The 25,172-nt window shown below is 47.5% G+C and overlaps 1 protein-coding gene across 1 annotated transcript in view; it reads left to right on the plus strand.

Moving 5' to 3' along the window:
• The window catches only part of LOC144604244 (interleukin-21 receptor-like), a 41,463-nt gene extending 29,264 nt beyond the window's left edge, over positions 1-12,199 (plus strand). Inside the window, exons 8-9 of the mRNA XM_078418466.1 lie at positions 154-238; positions 9,961-12,199. Of these exons, the coding sequence (XP_078274592.1) occupies positions 154-238; positions 9,961-10,914 (1,039 nt within the window). The 3' untranslated portion in view covers positions 10,915-12,199. The remainder of the gene's footprint in view (positions 1-153; positions 239-9,960) is intronic.
• Positions 12,200-25,172: the final 12,973 nt, after the last annotated feature.

The following is a 25,172-nucleotide window of genomic DNA, read 5'->3' on the forward strand; positions in this document are numbered from 1 at the left end:
GTTTACTTATTTATCTATTTATTCACTTCCCTGTGTTCTTTAAATCCCTGTAAAGCGTCTTTGAGTGTATGAAAAGCGCTATATAAATGTAATACATTATTATTATTATTATTAAACTAAACTAAACTCTCACTACTTCACCTTCTTTTGCAGACTGTGGAGGAAGCTGTGGGTGATTACTCCCGACCCAGAACCATTCTTCAAGCCGCTGTTTATGGAGCATGGAGGAAATTTCACGGTAACCATTCATTTAATGGGGATTTCAGAACTTGGGGATCCCACAGCATAGGGCAGATGCCCCATCTCTAAGGCGGGGGAGCAAAGCAAACACCAATGTCTAATTGTGCCTGCAACAACACAGGAAGGATAGTGCCAAAACCTCTGGGAGGGTTATCTGTCAGATTCAAGATGGACAATCTCGAGCAGAAATTATCCCCTCTTCTCTGAAGAGGAGTCCTGCTTTTGCTGTTGTAAAAACAGAGAGTGCTGGAAATGTTCAGCATGTCAGGCAGCATTCATGGAGAGAGAAACGGATGCTGTCTGACCTTCTCAGTGTTTCCATCAATTTCTGGTTTGAGTTCAGGTTTCAGGCAAAACTACAGCATTGTTATGTTCATCAGCTTCTGTCCTATTTGTAGGGCTGGGATGGCCAGATATAATTGACTGGGACAATATCACATCACACAGTAGGATCTGCTGAGAATTGCTCATCTTGACTGGCAGTACTAGAGTCAGGAACAAGTTCGTCAGCGACCTTCATTCACAGTTTGAAACTGAAATTCTTCCTCTCTATTTTATTATGCATATTGGGTGGGACCCTCAACTAAATGTTTATTCTATCTTCTCCCAAACGTATCTCTGCTCCCTGTATTCGAACTGTTCAATCGACATTCATCAGAAGCATTCATTGCTGCCATCTCGGTCACAGCCCCTCCTCAATCTGTAACCTCTTAAACATCAAGCATGGACCGAGATGGCTCCATTTCACCTCTCTCCAACCTGGATGGTACTGAACCCATTCTCATCTCCTGCTTCTGATAACCTTGCTCTTTGTCCCACCCCAACACCTTGCAGGGTTGCCCCCTAGTTACATTTTGCTGGCTTCACATCTGTCCATTATTCCTACTGTAATTCAGTCAGTTTCTTAACCGCACCAGTGGTCTGTCTTCATTCCCATTTGCTCTAGTTGCCCATTGTTTGTTCCTTTCTACAACAACATTGACGACCCATTTGAGCCGTCGGTCCTTGCCAGCTCACAAAAGAACCAACTCATCAGCTTCATTCCGCTTCCTTTTAATTCCCTGTACTGTTGCACCTAATTCTCTCCCACCTGCCCATCAATTCTCTCCCACCTGCCCTAATTCTCTCCCACTTGCCCATCAATCCCCCTTTCTTTTTCATGTCCGCACTAAGGGGTTGCATATTTTGTCGGTAACTGAATAACCTCCCAGCAGGTCCTTGGGATGAGGGAGGAAATCAATACTCCTGTTGGGAACCCAAGCATTGCAGGCAGGACATGGGCGGTACAGTGGTGTTGCTGGTCGAGCTGCTGTCGAGTGTCGAGCTGCTGCCTCACAGCACCTGAGGCCCAGATTCAACCTGACCTTGGCTGCTGTCTTTGTGAATATCAAATCCTGATCACACTCACATTCAGTGTGAATGGGTGATCGATGGCCGGTGTGGTCTCGATGGGCTGAAGGGCCTGCTTCAGTGCTGCATCTCCAAAAGTAAAGAAGTAAAACATGCAAATTGCTCACAAGAACAAACCCGCTTCTCTGGAATGTGAGACAGCCGAGCCAACTGCCCTGCCTCTGAGACACCTACACCCACACTTGATGAAGTCCTTATGTTATACTATAGATGTTTCCTTGTTCCCTGTTTCAAAGCAGAATCCTGGTATTGTGGGATCAGTGGCATAAACTGAATGGTGACGAGGCTTTGTGCTGCCTTTAGCTACCAGCAGTATCCAATTCCACCAGCAGGTGTCAGGTTTGCCCTAACCGTCCATGTGCTAATTGCATCTTGTACATTGACTTTTTTAACTGTTCTACTTGGTGGAGAATATGGGAGCGGGAGGTAGACATTTCGTTCCTCGAGCCCGTTCCACCCTCGATTGAGATCCTGGTTGACCTAAATGTATAAATTCCCCTTGATTCATTTTGCCACCAAAACAATGTCATCCGTTGCTCCAGCCTATAACTCTAATCCCTGTTTCTGTAATCTCCCCTTGCATTTTAACCCTTGACCACTCCCTCCCTCCACTCCTTGCGAACCAATGTATTCTTCCTGAAGTGTGCTGCTCGGTACATCTGCTGTGACCACGCCAGGACTTTGTATTGATAGGTTTAGTTTAGTTAAAACCCGCCCTTCGGCTCACCGAGTCTGCGATAACTGACCATCACCCAAACACTAGTTCTATCCCACACATAAGCCAATTAACCGACAAACCTGTGTGTCTTTGGAATGTGGGAGGAAACCGGAGCGCCCGGAAAAAAATCCACATGGTCACAGGGAGAACGTGCAAACTCCGTACAGGCAGCACCCTTAGGCAGGATCGAACGTGGGAACGCTACCTCTGCGCCTCTTTTGAGATCCGAGCTAGATGGCTCATTGTTTGACTCCATTTAAGTTTATGTGCCACAGCTTTGTCTACTCAGATTAACATCTCTGTAACTCTGTATGCTTGCCTTTATAAATCAGAGCATCGAGTATAGAAGTTGGGATGTAATGTTGAAATTGTACAGGGCATTGGTGAGGCCGAATCTGGAGTATGGTGTGCAGTTCTGGTCGCCAAATTATAGGAAGGATGTCGACAAAATGGAGAGGGTACAGCGGAGATTTACTAGAATGTTGCCTGGGTTTCAGCACTTAGGCTACAGAGAGAGGTTGAACAGGTTGGGTCTTTATTCTTTGGAGCGTAGAAGGTTGAGGGGGGACTTGATAGAGGTTTTTAAAATTTTGAGAGGGACGGACAGAGTTGACGTGGGTAGGCTTTTCCCTTTGAGAGTGGGGAAGATTCCAACAAGGGGACATAGCTTCAGAATTGAGGGACAAAGGTTTAGGGGTAACATGAGGGGGAATTTCTTTACTCAGAGGGTTGTGGCTGTATGGAATGGACTTCCGGTGGAAGTGGTGGAGGCTGGCTCGATTTTATTATTTAAGAGTAAATTGGATAGGTATATGGATAGGAGGGGATTGGAGGGTTATGGTCTGAGTGCAGGTAGATGAGACTAGGTCAGGGAGAATGGTCGGCGTGGACTGGTAGGGCCGGACAGGCCTGTTTCCATGCTGTAGTTGTTATATGTTATATGTTATATGTTAATGATCATCCAGAGATATGGTTTATAATGCCATGCTGCCTTGTGTATTTAGCAAAGCCACTGTCCAACTTATTGATAAATGAGTGAATAATTACAAAGACCCATCTCGAATCCCACTGCACACTTGCACCTTCTCCTGGTTTCCTAGCTGGTCAAGGACTTCCCCGCAATTTCATGATCTCCAACTTAAGAACCTGTTTCCATCAAATGCCTCTGGAAGTCCATGCAAACATTCAAGTGCTCTTCCCGATACCTTTGAAATGTTGTGAGAGCAATAATGTTGTGGGCATCATGGTGGCGCAGCGGTAGAGTTGCTGCCTTACAGCGCCAGAGGCCCGGGCTCGACCCTGACCACGGGTGCTGTCTGTACGGGGTTTGTACGTTCTCCCCGTGACCTGCGTGGGATTTCTGCAGCTGCTCCGATTTCCTCCCACACTCCAAAGACATGCAGGTTTGTTGGTAAAGTTGTAAAGTGTCCCTAGCACGTGTAGGATAGTGTTAGTGTGCGGGGATCGCTGGACGGCGTGGACTTGGTGGGTGTGTTTCCGCGCTGTATCTCTAAACTAAACTAAACGACCAGTCTCCACCACCTTATCAGGCAGTGTATTCCAAATTTTAACCACCTTCTGGATGAAACAAAAGATTGCTCAGATCCCCTCAATCCTCTAATTCCTTGGTTTATACCTATGTGCCCTCTGGATTTAGGTGTGTGTATCATCCATGGGGAAACGTTTGTCAGTATCCACCCCATTCTGCCCCTCATCATGTGGAACCAAGCTCCCACATCAGCTTCCTCCCCTCCAAGGAATACAAACCCAGCTCATCCAGTCTCTCCTCAAAGCCAATATATTCCATCCCAGGCAACATTCTTGTGAATCTGCTCTGTAGTGCATACGCATGCTTCCAGTAGTGAGGTGACCAGACTGTACTCAATACTCCAGCTGTGGCTTAACCACCAGTACAGCACAGGTACAGACCCCTTGCACTATTAATATCTGTGCCGAACATGATGCCAAGACAAATTTTTATCTTCCTGCACATAATCCATATCCCTCCACTCCCTGCATATCCAGGTGTCTATCCAAAAGTCTCTTAAATGCCTCTATTTATCTGCCTCCACCACCACTTGGCATCATGCTCAGCACAAACATTGTGTGCCGCAGGGTCCATTCCTGTGCTGTATAGTTCAATGTTCTTCGTTCTATGAATCCTTCAGGAGATACAGACAAATGTACTGTACTGGGTCAGTACAACACACAAATACCCATCGTCAGTCTATGGGTTCTCAGATGGCCGGTGGGTTTTGGGAAAACTTCACCAATGTTTACTGAACTGCACACATAGTGGAGTTACGCTGGAGGAGAAAAGAGGCAAGAGTTTGATTCAAACAGAAATAGTCTGGGCGTTTTGTTTTGCTAATTATTTTTGCAACCCAAACTGATATGAGGTGGAGGAAACCTGATAAGTTTCTGATTTTTAAATGGATTAGCTTATCGATACCGATCAGTTGCATGCACCCACACACACACACAGGTGCACACATAAACTCACAGGTGCAGGCACGTGTTTGCACTCAGGCACATGTGTATACACACACATGTGCACAATCACACCTACACACAGTACATGCTCGTACACATGTACACACACGTACATGCTCGTACACACGTACACACACACTCACTCCCACGCACACTAGCCATCTCTTGATCTGAACTGTTGTTCATGTTTTTTCCTGTTTGCTCTTCCCTTCGAGATAACACAATTTATCTGCACAATAACATTTGAGAAAACCTCAAAGTGGAGTTGAAACTCTCACAGCAGAGGGACCCACATTATGTTTCTTACAAAACAGTTTGTTCCAGGAAAATACAGGCCTGGTGTGTGAGACACACTGACTGAGTGGTGTTTCTATTAACTTATGAGTTGCCCCATTACACACCAGCAGATCTATCCCATCTCACACCAGCAGATGCAGTCCATCTCACACCAGCAGATCTGCCCCATCTCACACCAGCAGATCTATCCCATTTCACTCCAGCAGACTTGCTTCCATCTTAAATGCAATTGCTAGCTGTCTCAGAAAGCTCCAGAAAAAAAGGAGGAGGCAGGATTTATGATCACTCTTTGGTTGAGTTACCCAGTTAGCTCAGGGCCTGCTCCCCATTCCACCAGCATGGCTCTCCCTTAAATTCTATCTTTTCAGTTTTTATCCATTTTCACATGTCTTTTAGAATCTGCTTCGACCTTGCTTTCTTGCAGCACAATCCAGCTTGAAACAGCTAAACACCTGGGAAGGTGGGGGGGGGGGGAGGTTGTTTGTAGGTTAGACCTAAAATCGGAACATTCAATGTACATACCACATGGTACGGCATGGTGGAGCAGCGGTAGAGCGCCAGAGACCCGGGTTCGATCCTGACGAAGGGTGCTGTCTGTACGGAGTTTGTACGTTCTCCCCGTGATCTGCTTGGGTTTCCCCCGGATGCTCCGGTTTCCTCCCACAATCCAAGGACGTACACAGGCTAAGCTAATTGGCTTGGTAAAAGTGTAAATCGTCCCTTGTGTGTGTAGGATAGTATTAGTGTGTGGGGATCGCTGGTCGGCACCAAAAGGCCCGTTTCCATGCTGTATCTCTAAACTAAACTAAACTAACCTTGGGTTGTAAGCTACCCAAGTGCTGTTCCTCCAGTTTGCAACCTGCCTCACTCTGGCAATGGAGAAGGCACAGGACAGAAAGTTCAGGATGGGTATGGGAAGGGGAGTTAAAATGGTCAGCAACCAGGGGGTCCAGCAGGCCTAGGCGAACCAAGCGCAAGATTGAGTGCAGGTTGATTATTGTCACATGCACGGAAATACAGTGAAAAGCTTTGTTTTGCAATGCTCAGATATACCACACATAGATACAAGCAATTCAAACTCAAGTGCATTGTACAATGCAGAGAGGAAGGTACAGAGTTCTCAGTATTCTCAATACTGAGAATATAGTTCTCAGCATTGTAGCACATTGTAGTGCTTCATTTCCTTAGACAAAGTGCAATGACCTTAGTGGGGTAGAGGTGAATCGAACACTATCCGAGCTTATGGCAGGAGCGTTCAGAAACCTGATAACAGTGGAGAAGAAACTGTTCCTGAGTCTGGTGGTGCGCGCTTTCAAGCTTCTGTACCTACTGCTGGATAGTAGCAGGGAAAAGAAGGGATGACCGGGTTGGGGACAAGTATTTGATTATGTTGGCTGCTTTTCCAAGGCAGCGTGAAGTATAGATGAATTCAATGGTGGGGAGTCTGGTCTGTGTACAGGTTACTGAGCTGGATGATCAGCCATGATCATATTGAATGGCGGTGCAGGCTCGAAGAGCCGAATGGCCTACTCCTGCACCTATTTTCTATGTTTCTATGTTACTATGTGTGATGGACTGGGCTACATCTACTGCTACCTGCAATTTCTTGCGGTCTTGGGCAGAGCTGTTCCCAAACCAAGCTGTGATGCAACCCGACAGTAGGCTTCCTCTGGTGCATTAGTAGAAGTTTGCAGGAGTCATTGGAGACATGCTGAATGTCCTCAGTCTCCTCAGGAAGTAGAGGTGTTGGAGTGCCTCCTTGGCTGCCGCATCAGTGTGGTTGGTCCAGGACTGATCATTGGTAATATTAATGCAGAGGAACCTGAGGCTCCCAACCATTTCCATATCCGCACCATTGGTTCTGAATAAAGCATGTCCTCTACCATGCTCTCTGAAGTCAATAACTAGCTCCTTTGTCTTGCTGACATTGAGGGAGCGGTTATTGCCCTGACACCAAGTTACCAGGTTCTCTGTCCCCTTCCTGTACTACGTCTCGTCGTTGTTTGTGATTCGGCCCACCACAGTGGGCGGACCAGGCGGAAAGACTATTTAAGGGAGTTGCTGCCTTACAGCGAATGCAGCGCCGGAGAGTCAGGTTCGATCCTGACTACAGGCGCCGTTTGTACGGAGTTTGTACGTTCTCCCCGTGACCTGCGTGGGTTTTCTCCGAGATCTTCGGTTTCCTCCCACACTCCAAAGGCATACAGGTTCATAGGTTAATTGGCTTCGGTAAAATTATAAATTGTCCCTAGTGTGTAGGATAGTGCTAGCGCACTATTGATTGCTGGTCGGCGCAGATTTAGTGGGCCGAGGGACCTGTTTCGTGCTGTATCTCCAAAGTCTAAAGGTCTGAAGGAATGAAAGAGGCTGCAGAGAGTGGTGGACTTTCACTACCATGGAGTTTTTTTTTCTCTAATTGTGTTTGCACTCTCGTGATTCTTTGCCTTCTTCCTTTCGGAAATGTTACGTGTAATTTATGTACAGTTTGTCTTTTGCGTGTTTGTCTGGGTCTACGTGACTGATACTGCTGCATGCAAGATTTTCACAGTACCTGTACCTCACCCTACCTGTGCAAATGGGCGGCTTGGTATTGCAGCGCTAGAGACCCAGGTTTGATCCCGAATACGGGTGCTGTCTGTACGGAGTTTGTACGTTCTCCCCGTGACCAGCGTGGGCTTTCTCCGAGATCTTCGGTTTCCTCCCACACTCCAAAGACGTACAGGTTTGTGGGCTAATTGGCTTGGTAGAAAAGTTTTTTTTTAAAGGCCCTAGTGTGTAGGATAGTGTTAGCGTGCGGGGATCACTGGTCGGTGCGGGCTCGATGGGCTGAAAGGCCTGTTTCTGCACTGTACCTCTAAACTGAACTAAACTAAACTAAATATGGCAATAAACTTAAGCCGGCTTGAATTCTCAAACAATTTTCTTCCAAGCATTAGCTAAATTCATATAATGTGACAAACAAGTGCAAATGTAATGGGACCAAAGGATGTTAAGTCTTATCAATCAGTGTCATTTGAAAGATATGTGGATATATGGTTGATTCAGATCACTGAGCTGAAAGTGTGAGAGGATTATCTGCTGCACATCAATCTCATAGTGCCTATTTGCAGAAATAAGGTGGCCACTAACTCAAATCTGTGATAAATATCAGTCCTACGCAGCTTTGTGTGATGTTTGTAACTTTGCTATTCCTTGCAAAGCAGATGCACCCTCTTGATAAAAGTGTGGCAGACCCTTGCTTGTTTATTGAAAGAAAAAACTGCTCAATCCTGGTTCACAAAAAAAGACATTATGTGCTGGAATAACTCAGCGGATCTGGCAGCATCATCTCTGGCCAACATGGATAGGTGATGTTTCGGGTTGGAGTCCATATTCAGACTGATTGTAGGGGGTGAGAGGGAAAGAAGGCCGGAAAGGAAGAGGAGCAGGACAAAGCGTGGCAGGTTATAAGTCAACAGGCGTGCAGCGTAGGTTCACTAGGTTGATTCCCAGAATGGCGGGACTGTCGTATGTTGAAAGGCTGGAGCAATTAGGCTTGTGTACACTGGAATTTAGAAGGATGAGGGGGGATCTTATTGAAACATATAAGATAATTAGGGGATTGGACACATTAGAGGCAGGAAACATGTTCCCAATGTTGGGGGAGTCCAGAACAAGGGGCCACAGTTTAAGAATAAGGGGTAGGCCATTTAGAACGGAGATGAGGAAGAACTTTTTCAGTCAGAGAGTGGTGAAGGTGTGGAATTCTCTGCCTCAGAAGGCAGTGGAGGCCAGTTCGTTGGATGCTTTCAAGAGAGAGCTGGATAGAGCTCTTAAGGATAGCGGAGTGAGGGGGTATGGGGAGAAGGCAGGAACGGGGTACTGATTGAGAGTGGTCAGCCATGATCGCATTGAATGGCGGTGCTGTCTCGAAGGGCTGAATGGCCTACTCCTGCACCTATTGTCTATTGTCTATTGTCTATTGTCTAACATAGACAAGGGGTGTTTTTGATAAGCAAAACGGTCGCCAAGTCTACCCTCGGTCTTGCTGATGTATAGGAGGCCACATCAGGACCACTGGATGCAGTGGATGAGGTTAGAGGAGGTGCACGTGGCCTCTGTCTCACCTACAAGGACTGCTGGGATCCCTGATGGAGGCGAGGGAGGAGGCTTTGGGAGGTAGAGGGCATTTGCGAGCACTTGCGTTTCACCAGAGCCTTGCGCCCATTCTGCCAAGGCCGACTGGATCACCCGGTTGCAAACTATTTTAATTCCCCTTCCATTCCCACGCCGACCTTTCTGTCCTGGGCCTCCTCCGTTTCCAGAGTGAGGTCACACGCAAACTGGAGGAACCACACCTCTTATTTTGCTTGGATAGCATTCAACCCAACGCGATGAACATTGAATTCTCCAATTTTAGTAAACCTCTAACAGTACCCCCTTCCCCGACCCCTTTCTCCCCCACAACCCCCGCCCCTTATTTCTCCCCTCCATCTACATTCCTTCCTCTGGCTTCACAATTTGCAACTCTTCAATCCTTTTGTCTCACACCTTCTGTTTCTTTCATCTCAGAACTTTGCCCAACCACCTGTCTCTTTAAACCTTCTCCCTTGCCCCTGTTCACTTGTTATCTGCCCCGCTTTGTCCTGCCCCCTCCTCTCTTCCAGCTTTCTCCCCCCTGTCCCCGCCCATGACAAAATCAATTCTCAGATATTTTGAACTGCTCTGCAGGTTCCCCTGCCTGTGAAATAATGAAACACATACTGTATCAGCCACCCATACTCAGCAGCTGTTTTACACCAGGTCTCTCCTCCTTGTTTCAGAAGTGGGTCAATGCTCGATATCCAGATGTACTGTATGACATCAGTGAGAAGAATGCGATGGTGTTGGAGAAGAGTGACGCGGTACAAGTTCACGACGGACGCTACACCCTCGACAAGGCTTCGATGTTGGGATTGAAACCCAAGGAGAAGCAGTCTGACATCCACTCCTCGTGGCAAGCCTTGCGCGGCCCATGTTCCTGTACCTCCTCCGCTCACTCCGGGGGCCAGTTTGGGAGCAACAACCAACAATGGAAGGATAAGTCCTACGGCCAGGCAACTGTTGACATGGTGACGGTGACTGACAAGTCTGGTTGTTCCCATTGCAAACAGAACGATGACCCAGCCAGGCCACCCTACATGACCCAATGTAACAGTAATCCTGTGCAGCGTAACCCCGATGGGCAGGACTATCCCCCCAGCAGGCAATATTTGAATCAGCTGCACCCACTTACGCCGGGAATCCCTGAGCTCTGTGGCAATGCCTCACCGCTAAACGGGATGATGTCCCTGTTGCAGCCCTCTGCTGGGCCCGATCCAATGGGTGGCAATGTTCTAGATCTTCAATGCCTCAACATAGGTGACTGGGACCCAGAAAATGAAACTTTCTCTTCAAACAGCGAAGATGCCTCTTGGGCCGATAGAAATGGAAGTGAGGGTGGATCGTGGAACGATAGCCGTCTGGATGCCATCTCATCCTCCAGCAGGTTGGAACCAGATCTCGCTTATCCTAAGATATTACTGGATTTGGACACCGTCGACAGTGGATTCACTGAAACCGATCCCTGTTTCATGACCCCTGGTGATTTGGAGTGTCATGATGCCCTGCGGGCAGACGGGGTCGAGTATGAGAAAGGGCCCGATGGCAACAGCCTCACCAATTCAGAGGAGGAACAGCAGTATTACCGGAGCTACGTCAAGCAGTGGGTGAAGTCCCCGTCCACCGCTGTGAACTAACCTCCTCAGGGATAGCCCTGGCCAGCCACAAACCCTTGGCCAAGCACAGCATCGCCTGTGAGGACATCATCCCTACAGAGGCAAAGGTATCAGCACCGTGGGGGCAGCAAGTCAATCAGTGAATGATGATGGTTTCATGTGCTCTAACTATGAATTGACTCTAAATGATGTACAGGGAAGTGCATCCCTTCTTACACTGATTTGTTAAGACAATCCAACTCATACCAAGCGTACCTGCTGTTCTCCAACAGTGTGATCTTTGACTCGACTTTCCTACCTGTGAGCTACTTGGAATATTTTCTAATCGCCTCAATCTTCAAATCCTTTAAATGGTGGTGCTGGCTCGAAGGGCCGAACGGCCTACCCCTGCACCTATTGTCTATTGTCTATTGTCTATACCTCACCCCAAATGCTGTCAATAGATTTTAGTTTACAAGGGAAATAAATAAACTTATTCTCAAGCATCACGGACCTGCTAGCATTTCTTTCAGTTAAATGGCTCAACGTTATCCCCACGTATTGCTCTCGGAAGCACTTGACATTTGGCAACAGGAGTCTTTGACCAGTGTGCAGGCAGCTACTGCTGTGACTGTCCTTATCCTCCTCAGGGGTTGCGAGCTGGTCACTATGGCAAAGCAGCTGGGCACTTTGCCAGCCAGCTACTGATGCCTCCCAGACGAGAGATGAAACTCCATGCCTCAGGCAGTGAGGTATCTGCCAGCCTTTGTGTCAGAACGTGTCCTGGATCCAGTAACATTGCTTCTGCCCAGTCTGCTGAGTGGCAAGAAGCAAGCCTCAGGCTGTGTGAGATCCCAGGAAGGTAATGGGTCTTTGTGTGGGACACCAGGGGTATCAACAGCTGGCGGGAAACTGCCATTATAATACCTTCTACTTTGGACTAGATCCAGTACATACAAACCTTGCAGTGACCAGCCAGAAACCTTTCCAGCAACTAGTTAGTCATTTGAGAGTTTAAAAAAAAGTTACACTCCTTTTAAAAACAATAAAAGAGCTAGGTTCTTCTGTGCTGCCCCATCCACATGGCATATAACAGAGCAAGCAATATTACATCTTCATTGGGCTCGGCCCGCTGCGGACCGTCCGGCGCGGCCTGCAACCACAACAACCTGACCGCGGGAGAAGACGGCAGGAGAAGGGAAAGACATTGTGGCCTTCCATCACAGTGAGGAGAGGACTGGAGGAGACTCACTGTGATGGATGTTTCTTTTTTTGTGTGTTTTGGGGGTTGTGTAAATTTAATGCCTATTTAATGCTTTTATTGTTGGACTGTGGGTGACTGAATTTCATCCAATATTGGATGACAAATAAAGCTATCTTGAATCTTGAATCTTGAAAGCAGTAACGGTCAGTTAACAGCAATGACTGCCATGGCGTGTGGGTGGCACGGTGGCGCAGTGGTAGAATTGCTGCCTTACAGCGCCAGACACCGGGGTTCGATCTTGACCACGGGTGCTGCCTGTACGGAGTTTGCACGTTCTCCCCGTCACCCGCTTGGATTTTCCCCGAGATCTCCGGTTTCCTCCCACACTCCAAAGACGTACAGGTTTGTAGGTTAATTGGCTTGCTAAACTCAGTCCTGTCTGCAACCAACTGCTTGCCAACATCTCAGCCAGCGAATTCGCTGTACACTACGAGTGTGGGGTTGGTCTGATAGATAAGCTGGGAACAATACAAACTTGGTTCCCTTGTGTCCAATAACTGTCTCTTCATTGCTTCCTCAAATAGGTCATCCATCACCCCTTTATACACTGGGTGCATGGGGATGTTAAACTTGCCAAATCTAGCCGGAGCTAAACGATGTGATAAACTGCTGACCCAAACTGGAAACTGACAATTGACTGCTGTAAATTACCCCTAGTGTGTAGGTGGATGGTGGAGCCTGGTGGGAGTTGATGAGAATGTAGGGAGAAGAAAACACGGGGTTAATTTTGGCTTAGAGTTAGCGTGGACTCAGTTGGCCGAAGGGCCTGTTTCCATGCGGTGTGTGTCTGTGATAGTTTGTGCAACAATTGTTTGTTCAAAGATCCTCCTGAGATACTTGAGGGGGAATGAGTAATTTCTTCAGCCACATCTGACCTGCCGTCATCTTCCAACCTACAGCAGACACATGGGACAATTTCACTGTGACCATGGCTAAATATGCTTCACAGAATGGCAGATGGGAACTGAAGGGCTAGCACCTGTGTGGCAGAAGTTCGGCCTTTGAGAACTTCATCCCAATTGCGGGGTTTGGACCACAGATGAGTAGAGACTTTGAACCATTCAGTCGATTGTTGAAAGGGTTGGCGGTGAGGCTAAGTGCTATTGGTGTCCAATCTGACGGACGGAGGACCATGAAGATGTGAGTTTGAGGTCTCGCTGACTTCAGGAGATCTAAAGATAGACACAAAATGCTGGAGTAACTCAGCGGGCCAGGCAGCATCTCTGGAGAGAGGTTCCGGGTCGAGACCCTTCTTCAGGTCTGGTTTTGAAATGACAGATTTTCTTAAGACTAGGTGGGGTTCCATTTTTAAATTTTGAAGACTGGATCTAACTTAATACTCTGGACATTCCAATGGGGCAGTACTGAGTATAATGCATCCTTAGGTTTCCATGGATACTGCTTGGTATCTTGTAGGCTCGACTTACAATAACAGTCACATGACCCAAGGATGCTTTCTCTACCTCTGCTGTCGACACCCTTCCTACACCTAGTGGTTGTGATGCCACATACTCTGACTTTATTACTTATTTTGCACAGCAATTTATTAATCCATCAAATGAAAATTAAAAACCTGCAGATGTTGGAAATCTGAAGTAAAATCAGACTCAGCAGTTTCGGCAGCATCGTGGAAAGAGAAATACAGTTAATGTTTGAGGTTGAATGTCTGACAGTCTTTAATTAGAATCGTGAGCCCCATAAATACATTGTGCTGCTTTTCATCTTTTCAGAGTAATACACAAACATTGTAAATTCATTCTGGTATCTGTGGCCTTGCGTACTTGCCAACGACAAAGCGCGTTTTTCTGTGACTGAGGAACTTGCAGCCCAGTGATTTGACTCCGTGCTGTCCCATATTGCTGCCTCTGAGTTGCTGTCAATAGACAATAGACAATAGGTGCAGGAGTAGGCCATTCGGCCCTTCGAGCCAGCACCGCCATTCAATGTGATCATGGCTGATCATTCTCAATCAGTACCCCGTTCCTGCCTTCTCCCCATACCCCCTGACTCTGCTATCCTTAAGAGCTCTATCCAGCTCTCTCTTGAATGCATTCAGAGAATTGGCCTCCACTGCCTTCTGAAGCAGAGAATTCCACAGATTCACAACTCTCTGACTGAAAAAGTTTTTCCTCAAGACCAGTTTTATCATCACACAAAACCTTGACAACTGCAGATGTGCCTCTTGTTATCATCTTGACCCGCGTGGACATTTAAACTAAATTCCCGGCGACAAAAGAAATCGAAGATCCTGGAATCTTGAGAAAAGTGTTGGAGGAGGCTCAGGTGGTCAGGCAGCATCTGTGGAGGGAATGGACAGATGACGTTTCGGGTCGGAACCCTTCTTCAGGCTGAAGAACACATTGGACCATTGCTGAGTCTCAAACTTCCTCACCAGTCTGATTTTTTATATTTCAAAAATAAACTTTATTTAAAAAAAAATATATATATATATATATATAAAACTGTGTAAAGACTCTTCATACATTCTCAATGTCTATACATTCAATTGTTCTTAATCAGTAGTGTTTACAACAATCTTTAACTAAACACCCTTGCCACTCAAGTCAAGTCAAGTTTATTTGTCACGTACACATACACGATGTGCAGTGAAATGAAAGTGGCAATGCCTGCGGATTGTGCAAACAAAAGTTACAATTACAGCATATAAATTAAAATTAATACAGAAAAGAAAATTTAGACCCTGGAGTTATAATAGTTAACAGTCCTGATGGCCTGTGGGAAGAAACTCCGTCTCATCCTCTCCATTTTCACAGCATGACCCCCTCATGTGGCCCCTGGGGTGAGATTCTTGCCCTTGTTTAACGGGCGTCATATTAACTCCCTCGCTCAGAGGGAATTGTTTTTATCTCCTTTGAAACATCGCTTTCTGTTTCAGTTCCTCTCCTATCCTCTCTAATTTAGGATGGACCAAGCCCAATCACTTGTGAATGGATGATGCATTAACGGCAGTAGTGTAGGGGCACAGGGATTGGTCCAGACCATCGAACCCTCTGATTGGTAGAAGAGGTGACGTCGGTGGTAAATTCCGAAACGAAAGTGAGGTGTCTCTGCTGGTGGGCCGACCACGGATCGGAAACCTTCAAAAAAGCAAACGTCAGTGGCTTGTGGTCAGTGAAGGTCACAAAAAAGCGACCCTCTAAAAAATAGCGAAAATGACGGATCGCCAGGTAGAGGGCCAGGAGTTCCCCATCAAAGGCGCTGTAAGCTATCTCGGGGCGAGTGAGCTGGCGGCTGAAAAACACCAAAGGGTGCCAGAGACCGTTAACCTGCTGTTCTAAGACGCCTCCCACCGCCACGCCGGAGGCATCGACGGTGAGGGTGGTGGGGGCAGAGGAGCGCGGGTGGACAAGCATGGTGGCGTTCGCGAGGGCCAGCTTGGCCGCCGCGAAAGCCGCGTCGGCAGCAGGGGACCACACGAGCTCGGTGGGGTTACCCGTGAGGCATTGGAAAAGGGGGCGCATGATCCGAGCTGCCGCCGGGACGAATCAGTGGTAAAAATTCACCATTCCTACAAATTCTTGTAACCCTTTGATAGTGTCGGGGCGGGGAAAAGAGCGGATAGCAGCCACCTTCTCGGGCAAGGGAACGGCACTAGCCTGTGTGATCCGATGACCCAGGAAATCGACTGAGGATAGTCCGAATTGGCATTTGGACGGGTGTAGGATCAGACCGTGGTCCTGCAACCTTTGGAATATGGAGCGCAGGTGGGACCGGTGTTCGTGAGCCGACCGACGCCACGAGAATATCGTCCAGATAGATGAACACAAAAGGCATACCCTGACCCACATGATCCATGAGGCGTTGAAACGCCTGGGCGGCGTTTTTGAGGCCGAAAGGCATCCACAGCCACTCGAAAAGCCCGAACGGGGTGATCGTGGCGGTCTTAGGGATGTCTGCGGGGCGAACCGGGATCTGGTGATACCCTCGGACTAAGTCCAGTTTTGAGAATGCCGTGGCACCCCCCAGGCTGGCGGAAAAATCTTGAATATGCGGGATCGGGTATCGGTCAGCCGTGGTGATGGCGTTCAGACATCGGTAATCGCCACACGGTCTCCACCCCCAGATGCTTTTGGGACCATGTGTAACGGTGAGACTCACGGGCTGTCCGACGGGCGCACGATCCCCAGCCGTTCCAAAGTGAGGAACTCTTCGCGAGCGACTGCCAGCTTATCAGGGGGTAGGCGTCGGGCTCAGGCGAAAACAGGCGGTCCCTCCGTAGGGATGAAGTGCACGACTCCGTGCTTGGCGGCAGGTGTGTCGAAACGCTGGACTAGGAGCTCCGGGAATTCAGCGAGTATCGCAGCAAACGGGTCGGAGGTCGTGGTGACGGCCTGGACAGTCGGGCTGGATGACATGGAAACCGAAGGAGCGGGAGGGTCAACGCTACTGGACGACGGTTGCAGGCTCTTCCCGCGGACATCAGGGATCAGTGAGAAAGCCCAAAGGAAATAAATCTGCTCCCAGGATTGCCTGGCCTACATCCGCGATGATAAAAGTCCAGTTGTAGGTCCTGGAACCAAAGGACAGGGACATGTCCCGTGTTCCGTAGGTACGGACAGGGCTGCCGTTCACCGCAATGAGTGGGGGGCCAGTCTTACCTGATCGCGCTTCCTGGCAGGATGGAGGCACAATGCTGACGATCGCCCCGGTGTCCACGAGGAAAACGGTACCGGTATGTTGCTCAGCAAGGTAGAGGCGATGGTTCTGGCCGATCGAGATTGCCTCTACATTTGATCGGCCGAGGCATTTCCTGAGAACGTGCAGGGGCTTCTACAGTTGCGTGCCGCTGCTCCCCACCGTTTATGAAAGAAACACCAGCCGCGCTGGTGTGTTTCTATGTCGCGGGCCTGTTTCAAAATGGCCGCCGTCGATGTAGTAGTTTGGCGGGTTTTTTGAAAAGTGGCGGGCGGATGGACGCCATCTTGGCTGCGCGGTCGGTCGCTCACCGGTGTGGAAACCCGATTTACTGAGCCGGGGCGCCTCGTCTTTGCCGCGACCAGTGCGTCCGCCTTTTCTGTGAAATCCATCGGGTCCCCGAAAGTAACGTCTGCTAGGTCTACGCGGACGTCCTCTGGCAGCTTCTCGCGGAATGCCTCCTCGAACATGAGGCATTTGGTGTGCTCTCCCGCTAGAGTCATCATCTCCGTCATGAGGACCGACGGCGGTCGGTCCCCGAGCTCAGGTAAATGCAGGAGTGTTCTGGCCCGCTGTTGTTGGCTGGTCCGGGCACCTGCCCGGTACCGCGACGAGGGTTCTGGGGGGGGGGGGGGGGGGGGGGGTCATGTAGGGGCACAGGGATTGGTCCAGACCATCAAACCCTCTGATTGGTAGAAGAGATGAGGTGGTGCGCAGGTAAAGGAACCAGGCAGTCTGGTTTAGAACTCCAAGAGAGACAGTAAGATTTATGGTTGTTTGTCGTTTACAGCGTTGGTTTTGTCACGGTTGTTAGTCTGCTAATAAACGTCTACCTCAATGCACATCTCCTTACGACTCACCATAGTAGTACAATGTGGAGTCGAACTGTGTGTGAACAATACGTTGTCTCATTGACGACTCACTGTGAAGCTGGATGGATCTTGTATTCCACGCTGGTATCACAAAATGCTGGAGTAACTCAGCAGGTCAGGCAGCATCTAGGAGGGAAGGAATGGGTGACGTTTCGGGTCAAGACCCTTCTTCAGACTGATCTACCAGCATCTGCAGTTATTTTCCTACACAACTTGTATTCCATGTTAGTTTATATCTTTGAACAAACGTACAGATTTCCTTGCTGCCCCCTTTGGACTGCTTATCACATAAATAAATGAGAAATTGCTGAGCCAACACCAATTTTGTTCCATATTTATCAGAGGTTTACCTCAACTCATCAATGGTTATGTTCAACTACCGACATGTCTGACTTTAATTCACTCTGAGTACATGACCAGTACAAGGTAATGAAACGTCACCTATTCCTTTTCTCCAGAGATGCTGAGGTACTCCGGCCATTCGTGTCTGTCTTCGGTTTAAACCAGCATCTGCAGCTCCTTCCTACACTAGGAAATGATTGTCCCTCTTTTTACAAACCTCACGTGGACTCATTACAATGATTGACTTATCCCTTTGTACAGTGGCATTGGTATCTAAGCTGGAATTGCTCTGTGATGCTGGCACATGTACATTGATAGATGGATACTTCATTATTACATGTGACATGCCACAGTGAAATTCTATGTTTTGCGTACCGTGCACAAGGTATGCAAAGAGTCGCCACATATAGGGCGCCGACAAAATTATAAAGTATTCATTCCAGTCCCCGGTCCCTCTATGTTCTCGGTTCCATTCCCCCCCTCCCATGCCAGGTCCCTCTTTGTTCTCAACATCCCCTAACTCTACCAGTGTTCAGTCAATTCACAAAACTTCTTGCAAAGCCCTTCATATTGACAATTCCAATGTCGTCACCTTTTCCTGAGAGCATTGGAATCACACAAGATGTGCCCACTTTAAACATTTTTTGATCAGTTGATAATTCAAGCTATTTAGGGAATGGCTGTAAAGCTTCGTTTAGACACAGTTCTTGGCTCCTCCGTCTTCTCAAAGTCTGTCCGTTGATTTGTTCGAGAACTATAACATGCCAACGTTATTTAAGTGCCCGTTGCTGGGGAATCTTTATCTTCAAGTTGCTGTGTGGAAATCTAATTTTCACTCCAAATATCGCAGGATTCATGACACACAAACCTGTGGATAAAGCTAATTTAATGACCATCAGGGGGAAAAATACAACATGTGGGCCCAATATATTCAATTACAGACACCTGGACGACGTCACGATGAACAGTGAACACATCTGCCCAATGAATTTCCAGTCTTGTTCACCAATCTTTACCATCGAAGGTCATTGCTTAATGTAATTCATTATAATCAAGTCTTGACTCGAAACATCACCCATTCCTTCTCTCCAGAGATGCTGCCCGGCCCGCTGAGTTACTCCAGCATTCTGTGTCTATGTAAGGTACTCTGTTCCCCCCCCCCCCCCCACAAGAATTGTCAGTGCCTCAGTGCTAGTGTGGTGTCATGTTATTGCTGCCCACCCCCCACTTTCATGCAGCAGTGAGCTCTGTTCGCACAATGTGTAGCGAATCTCCATTGGCGGGTCCCCACTGTAGTCCATCCTCAAGTTATTTACTCCCCGCCATCATCTGTCCCCACCCATCCCACCTAACCAGCAAGAGTCAAACCACATCGAACGCAGTCCTCCAGCCCCAGCTCTGGCCCAAAGCATCTGATTGCCACTGATCGCAGGTCCTTTGACAGAGCCTAATACACAAAGCAAGCTCTGCCCCTTTACCTTCACCCTTTGGGCCTGGATACGGGACCATGTGCAGGGAGATGAGATTAATTTATCTTGGCATTATCTTTAGCACAGACATTGTGGGCCTAAGGGGCTATTCTTGTGCTGTACTTTTTCTATCTTCTATCGTCCATAAGGAGAAAATCAGAAGAAATGCAAGAGATTTTGGCATAAACGGACACAAAATGTTTTTTGTTTTGCAACCGGTCCTGATGATTGACAGCTGTACGTGTTATGCTGCTGATGAAAGTAAGAGTTTGATTATTCCGTTTCGGGACATATGACATCAATAGGGCGGCCCGGTGGCGCAGCGGTAGAGTTGCTGCCTTACAGCACTTGCAGTGCCAGAGACCCGGGTTCCATCCTGGCTACAGGTGCTTGTCTGTACGGAGTTTGAACGTTCTGCCTGTGACCTGCATGGGTTTTCTCCGAGAACTTTGTTTTCCTCCCACACTCCAAAGACGTACAGATTTGTAGGTTACTTGGCTTGGTATAAATGAAAAAATTGACCCAAGTGTGTGTAAATCTCTTGCATTTCTTCTGATTTTCTCCTTATAGAAGATAGAACATAGAAAAAGTACAGCACAGGAACAGCCCCTTAGGCCCGCAATGTCTGTGCCAAAGATAATGCCAAGATAAATTAATCTCATCTCCCCGCACATGGTCCATATCCCGTATCCAGGCCCAAAGGGTGAAGGTAAAGGGGCAGAGCTTGCTTTATGTATTAGGCTCTGTCAATGGACCTGCGATCAGTGGCAATCAGATGCTGTGGGCAAGAGCTGGTGCTGGAGGTCTGCGTTCGATGTGGTTTGACTCTTGCTGGTTAGGTGGGATGGGTGGGGACAGATGATGGCGTTAATGTGCGTGGATCGCTGGTCGTTGTGGACTGGGTGGGCCGAAGGGCCTGTTTCCGCGGTATATCTCTGAACTAAACTAAAACAGTCGTGACTCCTGACAGTCACAGGCCCAATCAATGAAGCTAATTCACAATTAAACATTGTGCTGAATCGGTTTCTTTGCTGCACAACAAGCAAACTCTACTACCCAGAAGGACAAGGAAGGCAAGAGCACGATCCACACTATGAACAAGATCACACAACATACTGACTTGGACATACATCACTGTTCTTTCAACATCACTGTGTCCAAATGCTGGAGCTCCCTCCTAACTCATACTAGTGGTTCTACATGGCTCACCACAACTGGATAGACTAGGCTTGTACTCGCTGGAATTTAGAAGACTGAGGGGGGATCTTATAGAAACATATAAAATTCTTAAGGGGTTGGAGAGGCTAGATGCGGGAAGATTGTTCCCGAAGTTGGGGGAGTCCAGAACCAGGGGTCACAGCTTAAGGATAAGGGGGAAGTCTTTTAGGACCGAGATGAGAAAACATTTCTTCACACAGAGAGTGGTGAGTCTGTGGAATTCTCTGCCACAGAAGGTAGTTGAGGCCAGTTCATTGGCTATATTTAAGAGGGAGTTAGATTTGGCCCTTTTTGCTAAAGGGATCAGGGGGTATGGAGAGAAGGCAGGTACAGGTTACTGAGCTGGATGATCAGCCATGATCATATTGAATGACGATGCAGGCTCGAAGGGCCGAATGGCCTACTCCTGCACCTATTTTCTATATTTCTATGTTTCAATGTTTCTAACTCTCAAGGACAATTAAGGATGTAAGGGATGTCTCACCTTCTATAAATGAATTAAAATAAAACTTGGTTTACATATCAGAGATCACTTACAAGAGGGTCTAAGAACTACACTCAACTATGAGAACATTTTCTCAACCTTCTGCTCCACTCAACATACAGGCATATGGAATATTTTCTTCATAAGTCTGCCACATCTTATCTCTTCGGTAAGCTGTAAAGCATTTTTACTCATGACTCATTCCTAACTGTCGTCTTAAATGCATAGAGTCATATAGAATGAAACAGGCTCTTTGGCCCAACTTGCCCATACTGGCCAACATGTCCCATCTACACTCGTCCCACCTGCCTGCGTTTGGTTCATATCCGTCTAAACCTGTCCTCTCCACGCACCTGTCTAACTGTTTCTTAAACATTGCGATAGTACCTGCCTCAACTACATCCTCTGGCAGCTCGTTCCATACTCCCACCACCCTTTGTGTGAAGAACTTATCCCCTCAGGTTCCTATTAAATCTCCCCCCCCCCCCCCCCCCCTTCCCCCTACACACCCTCACCTTAAACTAATGTACTCTGGTTCTCGATTCCCCTACTCTGGGCAAGAGACTCTGTGCATCTACCCGATCTATTTCTCTCATGATTTTGTACATCTCTGTAAGATCACCCCTAATGCTCCTGCACATCTTTCATCGTTGACGTATTCGAGGGCAGGAAGGGAAATGAGAACTGAAATGCTTTCTCCACAAGCCCGTGCACACAGGGGATTGCTGAATGTTTCCACTGTTAAGCAGCCACTGCCAACACAGGTTGCCTGACCTTTCTCTGAGGAGGTGGTCTCAATCGTGAATCAACAGTGAGAGTTTCGCACTGGTGGTGAATCATGCACGAAGAACTCTGATCATTTTATCTCCTTAGTCATATTATTCATGTAGCAATGAGGTCCTGTACATGGGCTGAGAGATACATTGATATAGATTTGCAAGAAGAAGGTACAGGAGGAGCCTTGAAAACTGTCACATCCAGGTTCAGCAGCAGCTTCTTCCCAGCAACCATCAGGCTAATGGACACTACAACCTCCAAATAGGCTCCGAACTATATAGACTTGGGACATTATTCTTGATTGTTGACTTTGCGCTATTATTGTCTATTTGTCTGTTTGATTTTATATATATATATATATATATATATATATATATATATATATATATATATATATATATATATACTGAACATTTTTTTGTTATTTCTTATGGGTTTTACAGAGTACTATGTTTACACAAGTGATGTGCTGCTGCAAGTAAGAATTGCATTGTTCCGTTTCGGAATATATGACAATATCACTCTCGACGATGTATACGAATATTCTACCAGTGTAAAGCTTCAGTGAACTCGAGGCTCTGCGGAGATAATGCCTGTAACTACTTCAGCATTGACACGTTTATTTATTATGGTGCTTGCTGTGAAGAAGTGTTACGGATTGAAACCACTCTCCCCTTTGTCAGGTGAGTTCAAGGTTGAAGACTCCTATCTGATCTTGTCTAGCCCGGTGAATTGGAACACAGTGTGCTTCCACAAAGTGCTGCCCTTACAGTTGCCACAGACCTGTCTGGCTTTACAATGAGAGCCAAGAGACTTGACGATACGTGTTGATAAGTTGTCACCTCCTGTTGCAGGGTCAGAGTCTGAGCCACAAGGTTACAGTACGAGCAGACTTCGAATGCATTTGTCAGCGACTATCTCCATCTGATGTCCGGCAGAATTTTTCCATTCACCCGGAATATAACCTGACATAGAACAAAGAACAGTGCAGCACAAACATAGGGCCTTTGGCCCACAATGCCTGTGCCAAATATGATGCTAAGGACGCTGATCGTTTGATCTCCTTCATCATGTTATTGATGTAGTACAGGGACTCCCCAGGTTACGATGGTTCGACTTTACCACGGTGCAGACGGCAGCGACCCGTAGCGAGCCGCCACTCGCTTCTGGACACGTGATCGCGCGTGTTCAATGCATTTCGACTTACAATACTTTCGGTTTCCAATGGGTTTCTCGGAACGGAACCCACTGGGCTTGTACTCGCTGGAATTTAGAAGATTGAGGGGGGATCTTATAGAAACTTACAAAATTCTTAAGGGGTTGGACAGGCTAGATGCAGGAAGATTGTTCCCGATGTTGGGGAAGTCCAGAACAAGGGGTCACAGTTTAAGGATAAGGGGGAAGTCTTTTAGGACCGAGATGAGAACTTTTTTTTTCACACAGAGAGAGGTGAATCTGTGGAATTCTCTGCCACAGAAGGTAGTTGAGGCCAGTTCATTGACTATATTTAAGAGGGAGTTAGATGTGGCCCTTGTGGCTAAAGGGATCAGGGGGTATGGAGAGAAGGCAGGTACAAGTTACTGAGCTGGATGATCAGCCATGATCATATTGAATGGCGGTGCAGGCTCGAAGGGCCGAATGGCCTACTCCTGCACCTATTTTCTATGTTTCTATGTTTCTATGTAAGCTTGAGGAGCACCTGTATTGAGGTCCTGTACATGGGCTGAGAGATACATTGATATAGATTTGCAAGAAGAAGGTACAGGAGCCTGAAAAGTGTAACATCCAGGTTCAGGAGCAGCTTCTCTCCTATAACCATCAGGCTTATTAAACACGACAACCTCCAAATAGACTCTGAACTATGTAGACTTGGGGACATTAATATTGATTGTTGACTTTGCACTATTAATCTCCTCTGCCCAGCCTCCTGGATATTGATTCCCTGCATATCTAAAAGCCTCTTATATGCCGTCATATCTGCACCACCACCCCTGGCAGCATGTTCCAGGCACCCACCACCCTCTGTGTAAAACCTTGCCCCACACATCTCCTTAAAACTTGCCCTTCTCACCTTAAAGCTCTGCCCCCTCGTCTTTGACATTCTAACCCTGGGAAAAGGGTTCTGACTGTCTACCCTATCTATGCTTCTCATAATTTTATACACATATATCAGATCTATGTCATGTATCACATATATGTGAATTTGTGGAATTCTCTGCCACAGAGTGCAGTGGAAACCAAATCACTGGATGGATTTAAGAGAGAGTTAGATAGAGCTCTAGGGGTTAGTGGAATCAAGGGATATGGGGAGAAGGCAGGCATGGGTTATTGATTGTGGACGATCAGCCATGACCACAATGAATGGCGGTGCTGGCTCGAAGAGCCGAATGGCCTCCTCCTGCACCTATTTTCTATTTTTCTATGTTTCTATCTGCCCTCAACCTCCGGCGTTCCAGAGAAAACAGCCCAAGTTTGTCCAACCTCTCGGACTGAAAGAAACTAAATTTGCACATATCCAGACATAAAATGGGAACATTACCATTGTGAATGCCATTTATAACAAGCATTGTATCAACTTGTCTTATTCCATGTGGACTTCATGGTCCTACCACCCCCACTGTGGGGCTCCTTGTGTGTCTGCCAGCAGGTTGCTGGAGGCTGAACCTTCTCTGTGCAAGAGGAAGGAGCAGAGCATGTTGGATGTCCACCAGGGGCCTCCTCCTTGGTGGGACTGACCTCTGACTGTCAGGTAAGGCCATGTCTCACTTTAAGGCTACTACTGTGGCCACTAACTCCACAGTGCCAGAGGCTCACTGTCTCCCAACACACAAGGATGCAGAACTTTAAACAGAGGCCCTGAATGTGGCCCTGAATCCTTACAATGGACCTAGAGGCTTCCTCACAGCCTACACAATAATAACTGAATGCATGGGTGCTGAAGTAGGTTCAGATGAAACCAGAGCCTGAAGTCCAGTAATGGGAGTAGACAGAAGAAACAAGGCCCCACAGATGCTGGGTTACACGAAGATGGACACAAAATGCTGGAGTAACTCAGCGGGTCAGGCAGTATATCTGGAGAGAAAGGACGGGTGACGTTTCGGGTCAAGAACCCTTCTTCAGACTCGCTTCAGAAATACGTTGAGTCATGAGTACCCTCCAAAATATCTCTCCGCGTGTGGGAATCTATTACAACCTGGCACCCTCTGGGCCTTGGCAGT

The sequence above is a fragment of the Rhinoraja longicauda genome, chromosome 21, assembly GCF_053455715.1.
Source record: "Rhinoraja longicauda isolate Sanriku21f chromosome 21, sRhiLon1.1, whole genome shotgun sequence".
Taxonomy (NCBI): domain Eukaryota; kingdom Metazoa; phylum Chordata; class Chondrichthyes; order Rajiformes; family Arhynchobatidae; genus Rhinoraja; species Rhinoraja longicauda.